The following is a 15,956-nucleotide window of genomic DNA, read 5'->3' as shown; positions in this document are numbered from 1 at the left end:
CAGTGATCTCAAATGATTATGAAGGGATATTGCAGGATTAAGAATGGTAAATGTTGTCTTGATTTTCAGAAAGAAACTTTAGGAGAGGCATTGTTAAACCTTCTTGATTTCTCAATAGTGATAGCAGGATTCCACTACCAATAACTGTGTAGAAGCCATGACTTCCAACCAAATGCAAAAATATTTGGCTTCCACATTCAGGAGCTCTCAGGTTGTCTCCCTACTGGAAGCTACAAAAAAAAAAAAAAAAAAAAAAAAAGGTAGATATTAACTCGCTGTGAGTGTGTGTGTGTGTGTGTGTGTGTGTGTGTGTGTGTGTGTGTGCATACACTCTCAGTATGCTTCCAATAACCTAAAATATTTTGATAGTTTGCCTAGAAATCTCAAATATGAAAATGCAATTGATCTGATCAGGTTTGGAGGAAGGGTAACCCAATCCTGCCTTATTACATCATTTCAGAATTTTTCTAGTATAGTACTTCCCAAATTGTGATTCAGGAAACCTGAATGTTTTATGCAATGTGAATAAGACTTCTATCAGAATATTGATACTAGTGATATTTTCCCCTCTGAAATATTAAGTATTAAAATTACAAGGTATCTTTTATTTCCTCTGCTTTGTTTCCAGTTTCCCAGACTCCTCTTCACCTTTGAAGAGTTTTTATATCCTCTGAAACACTGATCCAGCACTTATGCATTCTAAGAACATATCACAATCGATCAATAAATGCTTACTATGTGCCAGACAGTGAAGATATAAAGACAAAAATAAAATTATGGAGAGAAGCCCTAAAAACAAGGCAGATCAGGAAAGGTCTCACCTGGGCAGTGGGACTTGAACTGGGCTCTGAAGGAAGCTAGGGATTCTAGGAGGCTAAGATAAAGAGAGAATGCACTCAAGGCGAAAGGTATACAACCTGCGTGAAGGTATGAAGAAAGGAGATGGAATTTCTTGTGTAAGGAACACCAAAAACGCTAATTTGGCTGAACCATCAAGTACATGAAGCAGAATAATACATAATAAGTCTAGGAAGGCAGGTTGGAACTAGGTTGTGAAGGGTTTTAAATGCCAAACAGAGGAGGTTGTAGTTGACCCCAGAGATAGCAGGAAAGCACTGGAGCTTCTTGAGAAGAGGGGTGTCATGGTCACACTTGTGTTTTAGGAAACTGAGTTTGGCAGCTGCCTGGAGGAGGTGTTAGAAGGGACTTTTGATAGAAGTTTCTTTGATAGAAATTAGCAAAGTTAAGAAGCAGAGGGGGGTTCAGCAAAATACGTTTTTAGATATGAGTTTTAGATTCCTTTAGAGCATCTAGTTTGAAATGCTCAATAGGCAGATGGTGATATGGGCCTGGATCACAGGAGACAGAGAGAGAGAGAGAGAGAGAGAGAGAGAACCAGGATTGTAATTTGCAAAATAAGGGAGGGGATAGAATCAGGGGTGCAAACAATTATAGTGACAGGTCTGGAGGGACTATTAGGGCCACCTCTTCATCAGAAATTGGATTTAAGGAGACAATGGACAGACTAATAAGGACTTTTGAAGTACACAGTAGAGAAAAGGAGTTCAGTCCTCAAAGTGTTAAAAGTGTCAAATTAATTTAGGGAGTAAAGGTTAGTAGCCCCAGATAGCTGCAGTGGTAAAAGCTCTCATGTCATAGGGCATTTTCATTTATGCTGATCTGAACTTTTACTCATTAGATTAAAAACAGTTTAAGAGCAGGAACTGTATTTTCTTTCCTTATAACTTGTCACATACTAAGGACTTTGTCCTAATTAACTTACTCAGTTTTAATCCCTATGGTACTAAGAAATCAGAAGGCATCAGCATATCAGTATTTAAACTACTCACTCAGGTACCAAAATGAAAAGTTTGACTTGTCATATCATTAAGTCAGAGTCTGTTTTAATTAGAATTGAATGAGAAAGGGATATTAAAGTTAGGCAGGCTTATATAAAAGTCAGCATTTTATTGAAAATGTATCAGACTTGGTATCTTGTCACAGGGCCTCAATTTCTTTCTTTTTTTTTTTAATGTAAATACTGTTTTAGTTTTCCAATAATATGTAAAGATAGTTTTCAATATTCATTTTTATAAGATTTTGAGTTCTAAATTTTTCTCCCTTCCTCCTTCCCTTCTTACCTCCCCAAGACAGCAAGCAATCTGATGTAAGTTATTCATGTGGAATCGTATTAAACCTATTTCCACATTAGTCATCTTATAAAAGAAGAAACAACAAAAGGGGGAAAAAAAGAAAGTGAAAGTATGCTTCAGTCTGCATTCAGACTCCATCACTTCTTCTTTGGATGTGGACAGCATTTTCCATCATGAGTCTTTGGACCGGTCTTACATCACTGTATTGCTGAGCAGATCTAAGTTTATCAAAGTTAGTCGTTGCACCATGTTGCTATTATGGTGCACCATGTTCTCCTGGTTCTGCTCACTTTATTCAGCATCAGTTCCAGGCTTTTTTCTGAAGTCAGCCTGCTCATCATTTCTTTTTTTTTTTTTTAACACAGTTTATAACAGATAAAGCAATTCAGACTTTTGGTCAGGTGATACATCTTTTTAACACATTTACAATGTGGACCACAAAAGAATTTTTTTTTTTAAACATTAACCAACTGAGACACAGAGAATATTTATGTTGCTAACTTCACAAGCTCTTGACCTAATTGTCTCCACAGTATTACTAAGAATTATAGGACCCTACCTTAATGTTGTTGGTTTAAAGTCCTATGCCTAATACCTTAATTTTAGACAACCTCGGATGTTCCCCTACCCATAATCTATAATTGAATAGATCTGGTATTAAGCTTACAAACCTTTTGACTATAGGAAATTGCCACTTAGAGTAGGGACATTGCAGGGATACTATATCTCCCCAACTTCATGTCAGTTCCAGGCAGGATTAGATTATCCATTTGCATTCAGTCAGGCTTGAAGTCTACCAGGTGTCAGTGGAGAAACTGAGTCAAGAGACTCCCACCTCAGCCCATGCTGTACAGCCACTCTCCCACCCTTGCTTGAGATCACCTATGTAGTTCATACCAGCATCTCATCAGCTCACTGGCATCATGGATTGGAGGCTCAGATCACCTTTCTTGCTACACATACCTGGAGTTAGACTCAGAAGTCTAACTCTAACAGTACCATAGCATCTAAAAATGGCAAGTTCCTATAACCAGGTTTCAAATATGATCATAGTTTCACTTTGGCTAAGGAACATCTTTTGAGGCAAGTCTTAAGTGGCTTACATGCCTTTCTATACATGTTCTAGTTCCTGATTAAATGGCAATCATAAAATCAAATTTGCCATTAAAACCTTGACTTTTCCATCAATGCCAAATTTTACCCAAGGTTATCTTCCTCTAGGAAATTTAGACTGAAATTCTTTTCTCCAACCTAAAGATGTCATTGATTTATTCTCAGTAATTAATTCAGTCTATTGTTTTAATACTAATTGCTTTTACCTCACTATGTAACATGTCCAATTTTTCTCCCCATCACTCCCCTCCCCCCTTTTCCTAATACCTTGCATTCTGATTACTCCTTCCCTCAATGTACCCTCCCCTCCAACATGCCGCACCCCTCTCCTATCCCCATCTTCTCTCTTTTCTTCCAGGGCAAGATGAATTTCCATACCCCTATCCCTGTAGTTCTTATTTCCTGATTATATGCAATAAAAATTCTCAACATTCATTTTCAATACTTTGAATTCCAACTTCTCTCCCTCCCCAGCCCCACTGAGAAGGCAAGCAATTCAATACAGACTAAATATGTGTTGTTTTGCAAAAGACGTCCATAGTAATCTTGTTGTGTAATACTAATTATATTGTCCTCTGACCTACGCTATCCTCTTTTACTTTCCCCCCTACAATTGACCTTGTCCCTTTTCGAAAGTGTTTATTTCTAGTGACTCTACTCCCATTTGCCCTCCCTTCTAACATTCCGCAGGGCCTCAATTTCAACATCAATAAAATAACGATGATGACATTCACAAGACCTTCAGGGTTGTTATTAAGGACACTTTATAATTCTTTTCATTGTTATTATCCCATGACCTTTAACACTGAGAATGTTGAATAGGAACTTTCTGGACGATTTTGACTAGAAATTATATGAAGGAAAGCATTCCAGAGTAACCAGAAGCCAAATTCTCAAGGGCTCAAAATTTAAAAGTATAAATAAGAATTTTTTAAATTATGAAACTCAAAGAAAACTCACTTATTTGCTGCCACAGCAGCCACAGCTCCCAGTAGAGCAGGTTTGGTCATTTTGCCTCCAAAACCTCCACCAGCTTGTCTCATGTGGCACATGATTCTGTTTCTGGGAACACCCAAAGACGAGGCCACTTTTTCCTGAGTCAGAACAAAATCCGTTATATGCAGCATAATAATTGATCCAGAGCACCCATTTTCGATAAGCTGCTTGCTGACTTACTTACTAAAACAGAAATACTTTTCTTCATTCAGGTCTAATAATCAGCATAAAAGCACAATCAAGGAAAGCCCTCTAGTTACATTTCTCTGGGTATTGGAAAAAATGTTGACTTGAGTAAAGAGGTATAAACTGAGGAAAATTCATAAATGAGAATGTTTCTTTCATCTTTGCAATGCAAACATTCTCTATTAACATTATTATTATTATCATTATCATTCCACTAAGACCCTATTCTGGTATAGGATCCTGTAAAATCCTGTAGTGGCACAGAGGTTACCCTGGCTATGCCAGAAGAGCCTTGATTCTAGAAAGCCCTGTACCAGGGTGGGGAGCATTCAGCCTCGAGGCCACATATGACCTTCTGGTCCTTGGGGATGGCCTTTACAGAACAAATCCATTTATTAAGGGGACTTTATCCCTTGTCTCCACTCACACAGGCACTAACTTGGTCCAAGCCCTCATCATCTAATTCTCCTTACCTCAAGTCTCTCCCCACTCCAATCCATCCTCTACTCCGCTGCCAAAATTATCTTCCTAAAGTCCAAGTTCTATTAATTCCCTGAGCACATACTCTGAGATTCTATAACTCTATGTGGAATAAAAGAAGGACACAGTGGTTACGCCTAGTTTCTGTGAAGTATGCAGAAAGTTGAGATTTGGAGATTCTCACTATCCTTTAGGCTTGCTGCTCTACCTCTGGGCAAAAACAACTGCTCTTTCACATCCACAAACTGAGGAAATGATACTCCCATCATTATAAATTCAAATTCTCACGAGATGATAATCCTAAAGCACCTCACCTGCACCAGTGCAGCATCTTGGCTTGATACATATATCTCCATCTCTTTATCCTCTGTCTTTGGAATCACAAGGACACTCTGGGTTTCCATATAAAAATGTTCCTGTCCTCCCACATGTACCTCACCTATTACACAAAGGGAAACAGCCAAAATTGGTAGTCTAAGGAAAAATGAACTGACATGTACAATAAAGAATAGTATAATATATTTTACTTAGTTCAAAAAGTTAACTTTTTCCAGATCCTACATAGAAGATTCCCTTACACCTTCAGGGATAAGTATAAAGAATAAAGAAAGGCCATCCATCTTGTTCCTAGAGGCATACATTTTCTTCAATCTGCCCCTTCAGTATGGCCAGAAAGACTAGAAATCACTTTGGCAATTTATTTGACATAACTGGGAAGGTAAGCTTGCTTAAGAAAAATAATCACACTCCAAAGCCAAATACAGGGACACCTCACTTCTGAAATGTTAAGGAATGCAGTGTTCCAATTAAATGAGGGTTATCCCCTTTATCAGTTAAATTATCCAGAACAATGAACATCTCAAAATCTTTAGTCTACAAACCAATTATTCATCAAATGGATAAGCCATCATGATAAAGACATTTTAAAAACAGGCATAAAAATTAGGCATAAAAATTAGGCATAAAAATGCCTAATAAAGTTCATCTCTGATGGAGGGGGCAGAGAGGGGAAAGAGAAGGGAACATGCATTTATATAGCTCCTACTGTTTGCTAGATACTGGGCTAAATACTTCATAAATATTATCAAATTTGATCTTCACAAAAACTCTGGGTGGTAGGTACTATTATTATCCCATTTTGCAGGTGAAAAAAAATGAGGCCAACAGATATCAAGTGACTTGTCCAGAGTCACATAGTTAGTAAGTGTCTGAGATCATATCTGAACTCAAGTTATCCCCATTCCAAATCCAGTGCTCCATCCATTATAGCACCTAGTTGCCTCCAATGATTTTGTCCAATTAAAAATAACCTGATGAAGTATAGGGTGAAAACAAGAAAATTTTCCACAAAATTTCATCTAACTACAAAACAAAGCAAAAGGGAAAAAAAGAAGAAAGCTTCAAAGATACATGGAAAATGATGAACATTTGGATACCAGAGACCATACAAACTATTGAATAATATAGAAAACTGAATATTTAGCATCCAAATAGCCCTTGATACTCTGAATCATGGGTTTATAACTGGAAGGACCTTAGTCCAACTGTCTCATTTTACAAATGAGTAAAATAATAAAAACAGTATCACTATTGATAATGATAAAAACTAACATTTATAAAGCACTTATTTTGTCCCAAGCACCGTGCTAAGTGCTTTACCATTATTTTCTCATTTGATCCCCACAATAATCTTGGCAGGTAGGTGCTATTATGATCCCAGTCTTATAGATGAGGAAACTTAGGCAAACAGAGGTCAAGTGACTTGCCTGCCTGAAGTCATATCGACAAAGCCAGTATTCAAACTCACGTATTCGGACTCCAAATCTTGACCCCTTTCCACTGTACCACATTGCCTCCCAATCTACAATAATGAGAATAATTCAAAATAATGACAGCTCACATATATATATATATATATGTATGTTTATACATATTTATAAAATTGAATTTATATTTCAAGAAACTGGGAATGATTCTATTAAACAGAGAAATAATTGGCAAATACTTGTCAAGTTATTAGTTATGAAAATACAGTTCTCAGTTTCTCTCCTATAACTAGTTCAATAAAACTAGAAGAAGCTTTTCAATACAGGTTGTTGAGTTCAGGTTTTCTTGGACTTTGAGGCTGAACTTCTTTAAACCAGGTTCATGAACATGCTAATTGTCCAGATATCTGTTATCTGGAGTGTTGCTGTATGGAAGATTTTTTAAAAATTGTCTGATAATTTGGATAATCTATATCTTTATTCACTTCCATTAAAATTCAGAGTTCAATGGGACGTTATTTTTCAAATAATATTTTATCTTCTCAGCTGTATTTACAAACAATTTTTAACATTTTTAAAAAAAATTTTGGTTTCCAAATTCTCTCCCTCCCTCTTTCAAACTACCCTTCCTGGATGGCAATCAATTTCTCATAGGTTATTCTCATAGGTTCAATCATGCAAAACAAATTTCCAATTGTGAATATATTTATATATTTTTATATATATAATAATATATATATGAAAGTCCAAAACAAAGCCTTTATTACAATATCCTTCACATCCTACTGACCTACTGGGATATAGGAACTTACCTTCAATGATCTGATCAACAGTTTGAAACGCTTCCTTAATGTTTCCTTGTTCTAATTTTTTTTCTGATCCAATAAATGACTTGTGATTTACTGCATCCTATGGAGACAAAAACAGCTTTAACAAACTGAACAATCAAAAATGCTGCACAATTCAAGATTTCAGATTTTTTATATGTCCCATTCTCATCTAGCCCATAAAACCAAGAACAACCAATATATTCACAGGCTTGGGCCATTGTGAAGAACCCTTTTATTATATTTATTTTCTTATTCACTTAGTTTTTATTTTCCTTGAATAAGAAACACACACACACATGCACGCACACACACACACACACAGTGAGGATACAGGATTCCTATGTTCAGGATTACAAATAAAACTTATCTCAAGGCTCTTTCAATGGGGAATCTATGGTTCTCTCCTGAGAGGATCTAAAAGACATGGCATATAATGAGGCCAGACCATTCCCTCTGGTTTGCTCCAGCAAACTTCCCAAGTATTCACAGCTCTACCAGTCCCATGGATACAAGCCAGTGAAGGCAGCAACTAATCTGGAAAGTTTACATTGACCTCTCAGAAACTGGACCCACAGCCTTTCCTCCGTCAGCTCTCTATGACTGTTGGGATTCCTGATTTGATCCAGTGTCTACTTGAATCCCTAAGTTCTTTCTGTGACGTAACTTTTTGTCCCCCATTCCTCAGCTCCTGAGACCAGGGAGGGTCCACCACAGACCCTCAAATGAGCGTGACAGTACTGTCTCATGGGGTTATTGCAAGTTCCTAACAACAACAAAAATATATAGTATATTCTGCAAGCCTTAGTTATGATTATTTTTATTTTTATGTAATTTCATTACTACAATAGAAATGACAAACTTAAATGTCTACAAAAAGTGGATTATCATGCTAATCAATGACTGGATGAATCCTGACAGAGGGATTACAAACATTAAGTGATTCAGTACTCTCTCCAGACAGTGGAGAATGCAGTACCTTAATTGTCACAATCACTGGCTCCATGTCTTCATACACAACTTTCACCTTTTTAGCTGCCTGCTTTGCATGAAAGTATGAATCAGCTGCCACAGCACAGACAATCTGCCCCACACAAATCACCTGCAGAACAATCCAACAATGGAAGCTATGATACCATACGAAAAGATCCACTGATTTAGAGATTTAGAGAAATGGACTGAGGATCCCATGAGGTAAGGAGGTTAAATAAAACATTCCATCCCTCTTTAAATTCTCATGGTTTTTGACAGTAATAACTCCCCATTACACTTGCACACACTGCACTGCACTGTCAGCTGACATCTCTCCTCTCCGTTAAGGTTGACTGATCCTAGAGGCCACCTCCTCCATGAGGCTTTACTTGATGCTCCATACCCCCAACTAAAAATAATCCCCCCATCTTTGAACTTCAAAAGCCACTCTTTTTGACCTTTCCTGTGCCTTCAACCTTTTTCTAGTCTGCATTACTTTTGTTCATTTGTTTCATTCTCCCATGTTGGATTTAAGGGAAATAGAGATTGTAATGCTAATTGATCTTTGTAACCCCAGCACAGGACAGCACACGCAGTGAAGAGTTAATAAATATTTGTTTCATTAAGTTCATATCTTATAATTTGTCATTTTATTAAATAACATCCCATGACTGTCTTTCAATAAAAAGCAGTTAAATTTATATAAGTAAAAAGCTAAATTCCTTTATTAGCTTACATGATATTTGCATGAGGTCTTGTACTGGTTACTACAGCTAGGGAGAGTTCTTCATCTATAGCAGGCATGTCATCACTAAATACAGCTTCTCCAGTGGCATGTTTAATACCTGATTGGTGCATGACTGGACGACCAACTGGATCTTGGGGTAGCTGATGGGAGTCTACACACTGTGTTTAAAAACAAAACAAAATAAAAAAAACAAATCCAAGTCTAAACATTCATAGCATGTTGACCAAAAGTACACACTTTTAAGACTATAACAGAACAAAATAAAATAATAAATAATAAACCATTAGGAACCTTTTAAGCCTTTCACTTACAAGCCAGTTCTCTGTGAGGTATATGTCTCAATTCTCTTGTTCCCCAAATAGGTTTTAAAAGTATCAAAGAATCACAAAATTAAGAGGGACATCAGTGGTTATCTAGTCAAATCTATATTTGAACAAAAATATATTCCATAATGTGGCTGACACACGGATTACTGAAGTAACTCATTCTACTTTCTCAGGAAGCCTTTCTAGAGATCAAGATGAAATCTGCCTCTCTGCAACCAAAATTCTACAGCTCCAAGAAGTCTACTTCCTTTGTCACATGACAGCCCTTCAGGAATGTGGTCAGCTCTCAGGTTCCTCCAAATCTTCTCAAATGAACATCCTGGTACCTTCGATCTACCATATAACATCATGATCTAAAGGCAATTCACCTTTCTAAATACTATCCTCTGGACATTCCCCAGTTAATCAATATCCTTCCTGAAATGTGGGGCCCAGAATTGAACCCAACACTCCAGATGTGGTCTTCCTAGGGCAGAGCTCAGCAGGACCACTACTTCCTTCATTATGGATACAAATACATATCTTAGCACAGCCTAAAATTCCATAGGCTTTTTTGGGAGGTGCCATATCATACTGTTGCCTAATCTTGAGACTGAAGTTCACTAGAATCCCCAAATATTTCTCAAATTGTTATGTCTTCACTTTTGCTCCATCTTATATTGGAGAAGCTAATTATTTTTAATCTAAGTTAGGACAATTGCATTTATCTCTTTTTACATTATTCTTCCTATAATGAGCTCAGTTGGTCTCCCTGCTTTTTTCTTTCTCTTCAATACACTCTTCATGTAATTTCCAAAATAATTTTCAGGCATAGGTCTGACTACATCACTCCTTTTTCAAAAATATTCAGTAACTCTTACTAAAATATAAACTTGTTACCCTAGTATTGAAGGCTTTCCACACTCTGGCTTCCACCTCTCTTTCCAGTCTTGTTTCATGTTATCCCCCTTCACAAATGACATTCCATTCTCAATTCATGATAGGACTTGATTCTCCTGCTTCCATGTTGAAGCTGGTCTCCATGCCTGGAAGGAACTTCTTTCTTCATTGGTCTTACTTTGAGACTTGCTCCAGGTATTTTCCCCCTTTGTGGAGCCTTTCCTGAATCCTTCTCCCAACCCCCTACCAACACTTCCTGGCTGTCAATGCTGATCCCTTCCACTGTTAACCATAATGACAGTGATAATGAAATAAATTAAATTCTAGAAAACAGTAAATTTTTTAGTTAGATTCAGGCATGAGCTGTCATACCTATTAGAATGAGCTGACATGACTCTTTGAAAGATTACACATTAAAAAAAACTCCACAGACATAACATATGCATAATATTTCCAGTATTGAACTTGCCATCTTTTTCTAAAGAAAGTAAACCCACTGACCTCATAAGCCTGTGTCCCACAGGGTATGGTTAAGGGGAAGTCTTCCAGGACACTTTGAACTTTGTTGGGAACATGAGGATATCTGGGGTCCTGAAAAAAGAGTATGTTCATTGTTTAAAATAGTTTAGGTGTTTGTGAAATCAATTAGCCACCAATTCATTGAGAAAATAAATGTGAATTGGATTAACACCAAGTAAGGTTTTGAGAATCATTCAAGACTCTTTCTCTAAAATCCTCTATGGCTGTGGCAAGTAGCTTTAAAACACATCTAAGGGTTAGTTTTGAAATTCTAAACACAACTATACATCATTAAAATTCTTACCAATAGATCAGGAATGAAACAAAAGCTACAAAAAAAGACCTCTGCTCTTGGATAAAAATGATTTTTATCACAATAAACAATCTTCTATCTTAGCTCTGCAAAAATTAATGGTAGACACATAAGCAGAAACACATTACCCTAACATTTAATTCCTGCAACACTTCCAGGTAGAATTTGAAGAGGAAACTGATCATGAGAGTTCTTTTGTATTCAACCATTCTACCAGAAGATGAGCCTGGGATAGTCACTTCATCTAGGACTAGCCTGCAGGCTTCATCTAGCATCTCCTCATTCCAAGCCCTAGATGGAAAAATATACTAATTTAGTCCAGTAAAATACACATAAAGTGTTTGTCAGAAAAGAAAATGTATTTAAATCTTTTTAAATTACTTTTAATGAATGGCAAAGTCTTCATATAATAACATTATAACATAGCAACATTCTATAGTAAACTTAAGTGTATCTATGAACTTATTGATGTGGGTCCTCACTCTAACAGTACGAGCTGCAATCTATTTACACTTCTATGTTCTATACTCTTGTCCACGTTCTCTCATAAAGTCTCTGTAAAGGTTCTACCCAATATACTAGATGTCGTTAATATTTGATGGTCACTAATGTAAGCTAGGCATCTCTTGCCCCTTTATCTTTGCTATGTGACCAGTCCCTCTCCTTTTCTAATCCCACATTTTTATGGATATTATCTTTCATACAATTTCTTATATACATCATGATTGGTGATATGTTGTAGCCTACATGAATTTTTCAATTTCAACTTGTATCAACTGTAATTTTTCCTCTTCAGATCATGGTATTGCATGAATTGCAGTCATACTGCACCATCAGAGGAATATTGGTGTTAAAAAGATGGCGTTTATGTCAGGGATCATTGAAAGTACTCTACCATTCTTCACACTGAAGTAAAGTAGCCAGGCTATCATATGTATGAACTGTATTCATGCATTTTATTTCTGCCCAACTTAAATCCTAATCTGATGCTTCATAATGACATGGAATTTCCCTTGTGTTTTTAAAGACCATATCAGTAAGTATGAACTCTGAAGGTCCAAACATAAAATAAAGTTTTTGATTATGACCTGCCATAAGGAGCAGTTTTGGAAATTTTAGATAGGCTTACTACTGAAAGGCTGGACTTTAGGTGACAATTTTGGAGGGCCATCTCAATTCCTGAATCTTATGTACTGAGAAGGAGACATGATGCAATCTCCTTTGATACAGGGTTACCCACATCAATGAAATCACAATTTCCTGATTAAAAAATAAGTAGTTTATTCTTAGGCCAGTTTTGTAGGTAATTTCATATAATATACCTTTATTCTAATGCATATGTGACAGTAATTATGTATGAGATAGTAGCTGATGTAGCTCTCACTAGCAATATGTAGTGAACTTGAATGCTAATTAAGGTCTCCCTACCCCCCTATCCAATATACACTCTTTTACCCAATTACTCTTTATGATGAGCAGCTCTCAGTCATGTGAGCCTCTTGCTCAAAAATTTGAATAGCTCCCTAGGCCCAATCAATAAAGTGCAAACTACTCAACCCACTACTCAAGGCTCTCCACAATGTGATTCCACCCAGTGCTGAAAGGTGTGCTCCATGAAGCCTTCCCAGATCCCTGCAGCCAGAACTCTCTCTGAATTCTCCCAGTACCTCATTAATACTTCTGTAATGCCCTTAATATGTTCTAGTCAGTACTCTAGCACTGTGCAAATGTCATCCCCCTTCATCCCTGTATTCTCTATAGCATATAGCACAGTACTCATTAAAAACTGGTTGAATGTATACAGTACCTTCCTATGAGCTGCTGACATGATTTGTTTGCACTGATGGTAGTAGAGCTGATTCCTCCATATAAAATGCTTAAGTCCATAATGGTGTTTGTGCCATCCTTAAATTGGACTTTCATTCCAGAATTCACAATTGCAGAAGCATTCTGCTAATGTTGTGCCTGTCGGAAACCTGACACAAACTCCCACTGGAAAAACAACAATATGAATGTACTTCTCTGTTTTTTTTCTACTACATTTGCCCACTTCATTCTTTCTAATCAAATATCACAGGACCACATCAATTCTCTTCTCCTGCTACTAGCACCAAGTCATGCGATCCCTTAAGTCTAGAGCAGTTTCCCAGTCTTCAGTAATCAAGAGCTCTTATTTTGTGAGATTTGTCTGCAATGTTTACTCCAAAAGGCAGACCACCACTACTGACTTCTGCACAGGGATAACACTTATCTAAATTCAGTTTGGGAAACAGTCAGGTGGTACAATGGATAGAATGTCAAGACTGGAGCCAGGAAGTATCACCTTCCTGAGTTCAAAACTGGCCTCAGATACTAGCTGTGTGATCCCAGACAAGTCACTTTGCTCTGTTTGCCTCAATTTTCTCATCTGCAAATGAGCTTAAGAAGGAAAAGGTAAACTGCTCCACTATCTTTGCCAAGAAAACCCCAAATGGGGTCATGGAATGTCAGATGAGACTGAAAATGACAACAACCCTACTTCATTCACACCCTTTCTCTGAATTTTGATCACTTGACTGAGTTTATTAGGCAGCTACAGAACATGGAGGAAGATGACTTAGGTTTGAATTCTGGCTCTAATACTCACTATTTGTGTAAAGCTACATATGTCACTTCACTTCCCTAGAATTTAGTTTTATCTGTAAATGAGTGGCTTGGACAATGCAATTTCTAGGGTTCTTTCCAGCTTTAAAATTCTATGATCCTGTGATTTTTCTACTGCATCTAGTGTATATTTTGCACCTAGTCCATGCTAAATAAATGTAATCGTTTTAGTAAAAGAGAATTCAAAGTCTAGTGCAGAAGTCAAAGAACTTGGGTATGAACCTTAGGTCTGTCTATTACTACCTGTGTAACATTGGCCAAGTCCTGTACTCTTGTGCTCCTCTGTTTCCTCATCCATAAAGAGAGGCAGCTGCACTAAAGTATCTCTAGGATCTTGCCTGAGATCTAATTCTATAGTCTTAAGAAAAGAGAATGCCAGTAATTCCTAGTTTTCTCATAATAAATCTGTATTTATTGTTGTAAATAATAATAATAGCTAGCATTTGTATAGCATTGTAAGGTCTACAAAGTGCTTTACCAATATTATCTCATTTGATCCTTCAGGACAACTCTGGGAAGTAAATACTATTATGGTTCCCATTTTACAGACAAGGAAACTGAGACCAAGGTTAAATGATTTGCCCAGGGTCACACAGCTAAATGTCTGAAGTTGGAGGAACTTGGAGTTCAATCCCCTGAGGCCTCTAGCTGAACTCCAGGTAGACATGAGATCTCAAAGTTTGTTTAAGATCCCCTTTGAGGCATGAAGTTTGTTGTCTTGTTGACAGGCTAAAAGGCATTGGGAGAGGTTCTGTTGCTGTTCAAATCTTATCAATCAATAATGAAATAAGGCCTTCACATACTAAAAATTTCCTTAGCATTACTTGAAACTTAGTTGTTTTCTTGACCACTGGCTGACATTCTTGTTTATTTAGAACATTGTGGCCAAAATGGAAAGAAAATTAACATTATTTCTTATCCTTAATATCTTCTCCATAGAGGTATTGGTTCAAATCTAGGCTCTTTTGCCAAGTAATCATGAGTACATCCTCTCTCTAGTCTCTCTGAACCTGCTTCCTGCTCTGCAAATAAACCAAGTTTGACTAGATGGTTCCTAAAGTCCCTTCAGGTTCTAAAATTCTATGATTTCAATTGTCATGATCTTTTTAGAGCTGGTGAAATTTAATGACAGCAAAAGTTAAGAAACTTTCTAAAGCCACCCAACAAATAAGGATCAAATCGAATTTATTATTAATATGTAATTGTTCATATATATATATATGTAATATATTAAGTTTCCATGTTTTTTCTGCTATAAATTTAGTATTTCCTCAACACACCTTCCCCACCTCATTATGCCTAATGTTGTGTAGAACTAAAAGCAAGAACTTTGCTAAAAGCAAAGTGGAGAATCATTGTGATCTCTTACCTTTTTAGAGAGAGGAATAAACACAGACTAAAACTTGTTCTGATATAAGGTTTGCATCTGGTGCCCCAGCAAGAAAACGATCATTTAAAGGAAGTTGCTGTGTTCCTTCTATTAAGCAAAAGAAGACTTTTATAGAAAATTTTTAACTAAATAAAAAAATTACATTCTTATAACACCAAATAGTATTAATCTTATAAGAGAAAATGATTTTTAAACAAAAAGAAAAATGGAAAAATGTCAATAAATGGCACTCTAAATGTAACATAAATGGGGTACACCCAGATTTGGAAAGCTCTCCTAGGATTCTTCCTCTGAAAAGGCATGTATGTTTTATATATACTGACAGTAGGACTTCTCTAGTGCACAGAAAAGGGGCTAAAAAGGTCCATGAATCTTTGACCTAAAAATTGTTCTGGATACGTGGGAAATCTTGACATGTGGGAAGCATAAAACTAAGGTTGCATTTAGAAGGAATTTGTCTATTCTCTCTAATAAAAGAGAGGTTTCATGTTGTTCAGTCATTTTTTAATTATGTCTGACTTTGTGGACTCATTTGGGGTTTTCTTGACAAAGATACTTTTCCAGCTCATTTTATTGATGAGGATACTGAGACAAACAGGGTTAAGTGACTTGCCTAAGGTCACAGAACTGTTAAGTGTCTGAGGT

At 36.7% G+C, this 15,956-nt stretch overlaps 1 protein-coding gene across 1 annotated transcript in view; it reads right to left on the bottom strand.

Moving 5' to 3' along the window:
• LOC140507852 (aldehyde oxidase 3-like) overlaps window positions 1-15,956 on the bottom strand; it is a 104,705-nt gene that overhangs the window by 43,340 nt on the left and 45,409 nt on the right. Inside the window, exons 11-18 of the mRNA XM_072615720.1 lie at window positions 11,407-11,569; window positions 10,948-11,037; window positions 9,230-9,399; window positions 8,501-8,648; window positions 7,507-7,603; window positions 6,736-6,789; window positions 5,243-5,367; window positions 4,227-4,360 (exon numbers count right to left, since the gene is read on the bottom strand). Coding sequence (XP_072471821.1) covers window positions 4,227-4,360; window positions 5,243-5,367; window positions 6,736-6,789; window positions 7,507-7,603; window positions 8,501-8,648; window positions 9,230-9,399; window positions 10,948-11,037; window positions 11,407-11,569 — 981 coding nt within the window. The remainder of the gene's footprint in view (window positions 1-4,226; window positions 4,361-5,242; window positions 5,368-6,735; window positions 6,790-7,506; window positions 7,604-8,500; window positions 8,649-9,229; window positions 9,400-10,947; window positions 11,038-11,406; window positions 11,570-15,956) is intronic.

The sequence above is a fragment of the Notamacropus eugenii genome, chromosome 5 (genome assembly GCF_028372415.1).
Source record: "Notamacropus eugenii isolate mMacEug1 chromosome 5, mMacEug1.pri_v2, whole genome shotgun sequence".
Taxonomy (NCBI): domain Eukaryota; kingdom Metazoa; phylum Chordata; class Mammalia; order Diprotodontia; family Macropodidae; genus Notamacropus; species Notamacropus eugenii.
Note: the sequence above shows the minus strand (reverse complement) of the source record. Positions and strands in the feature narration are given on the sequence as shown.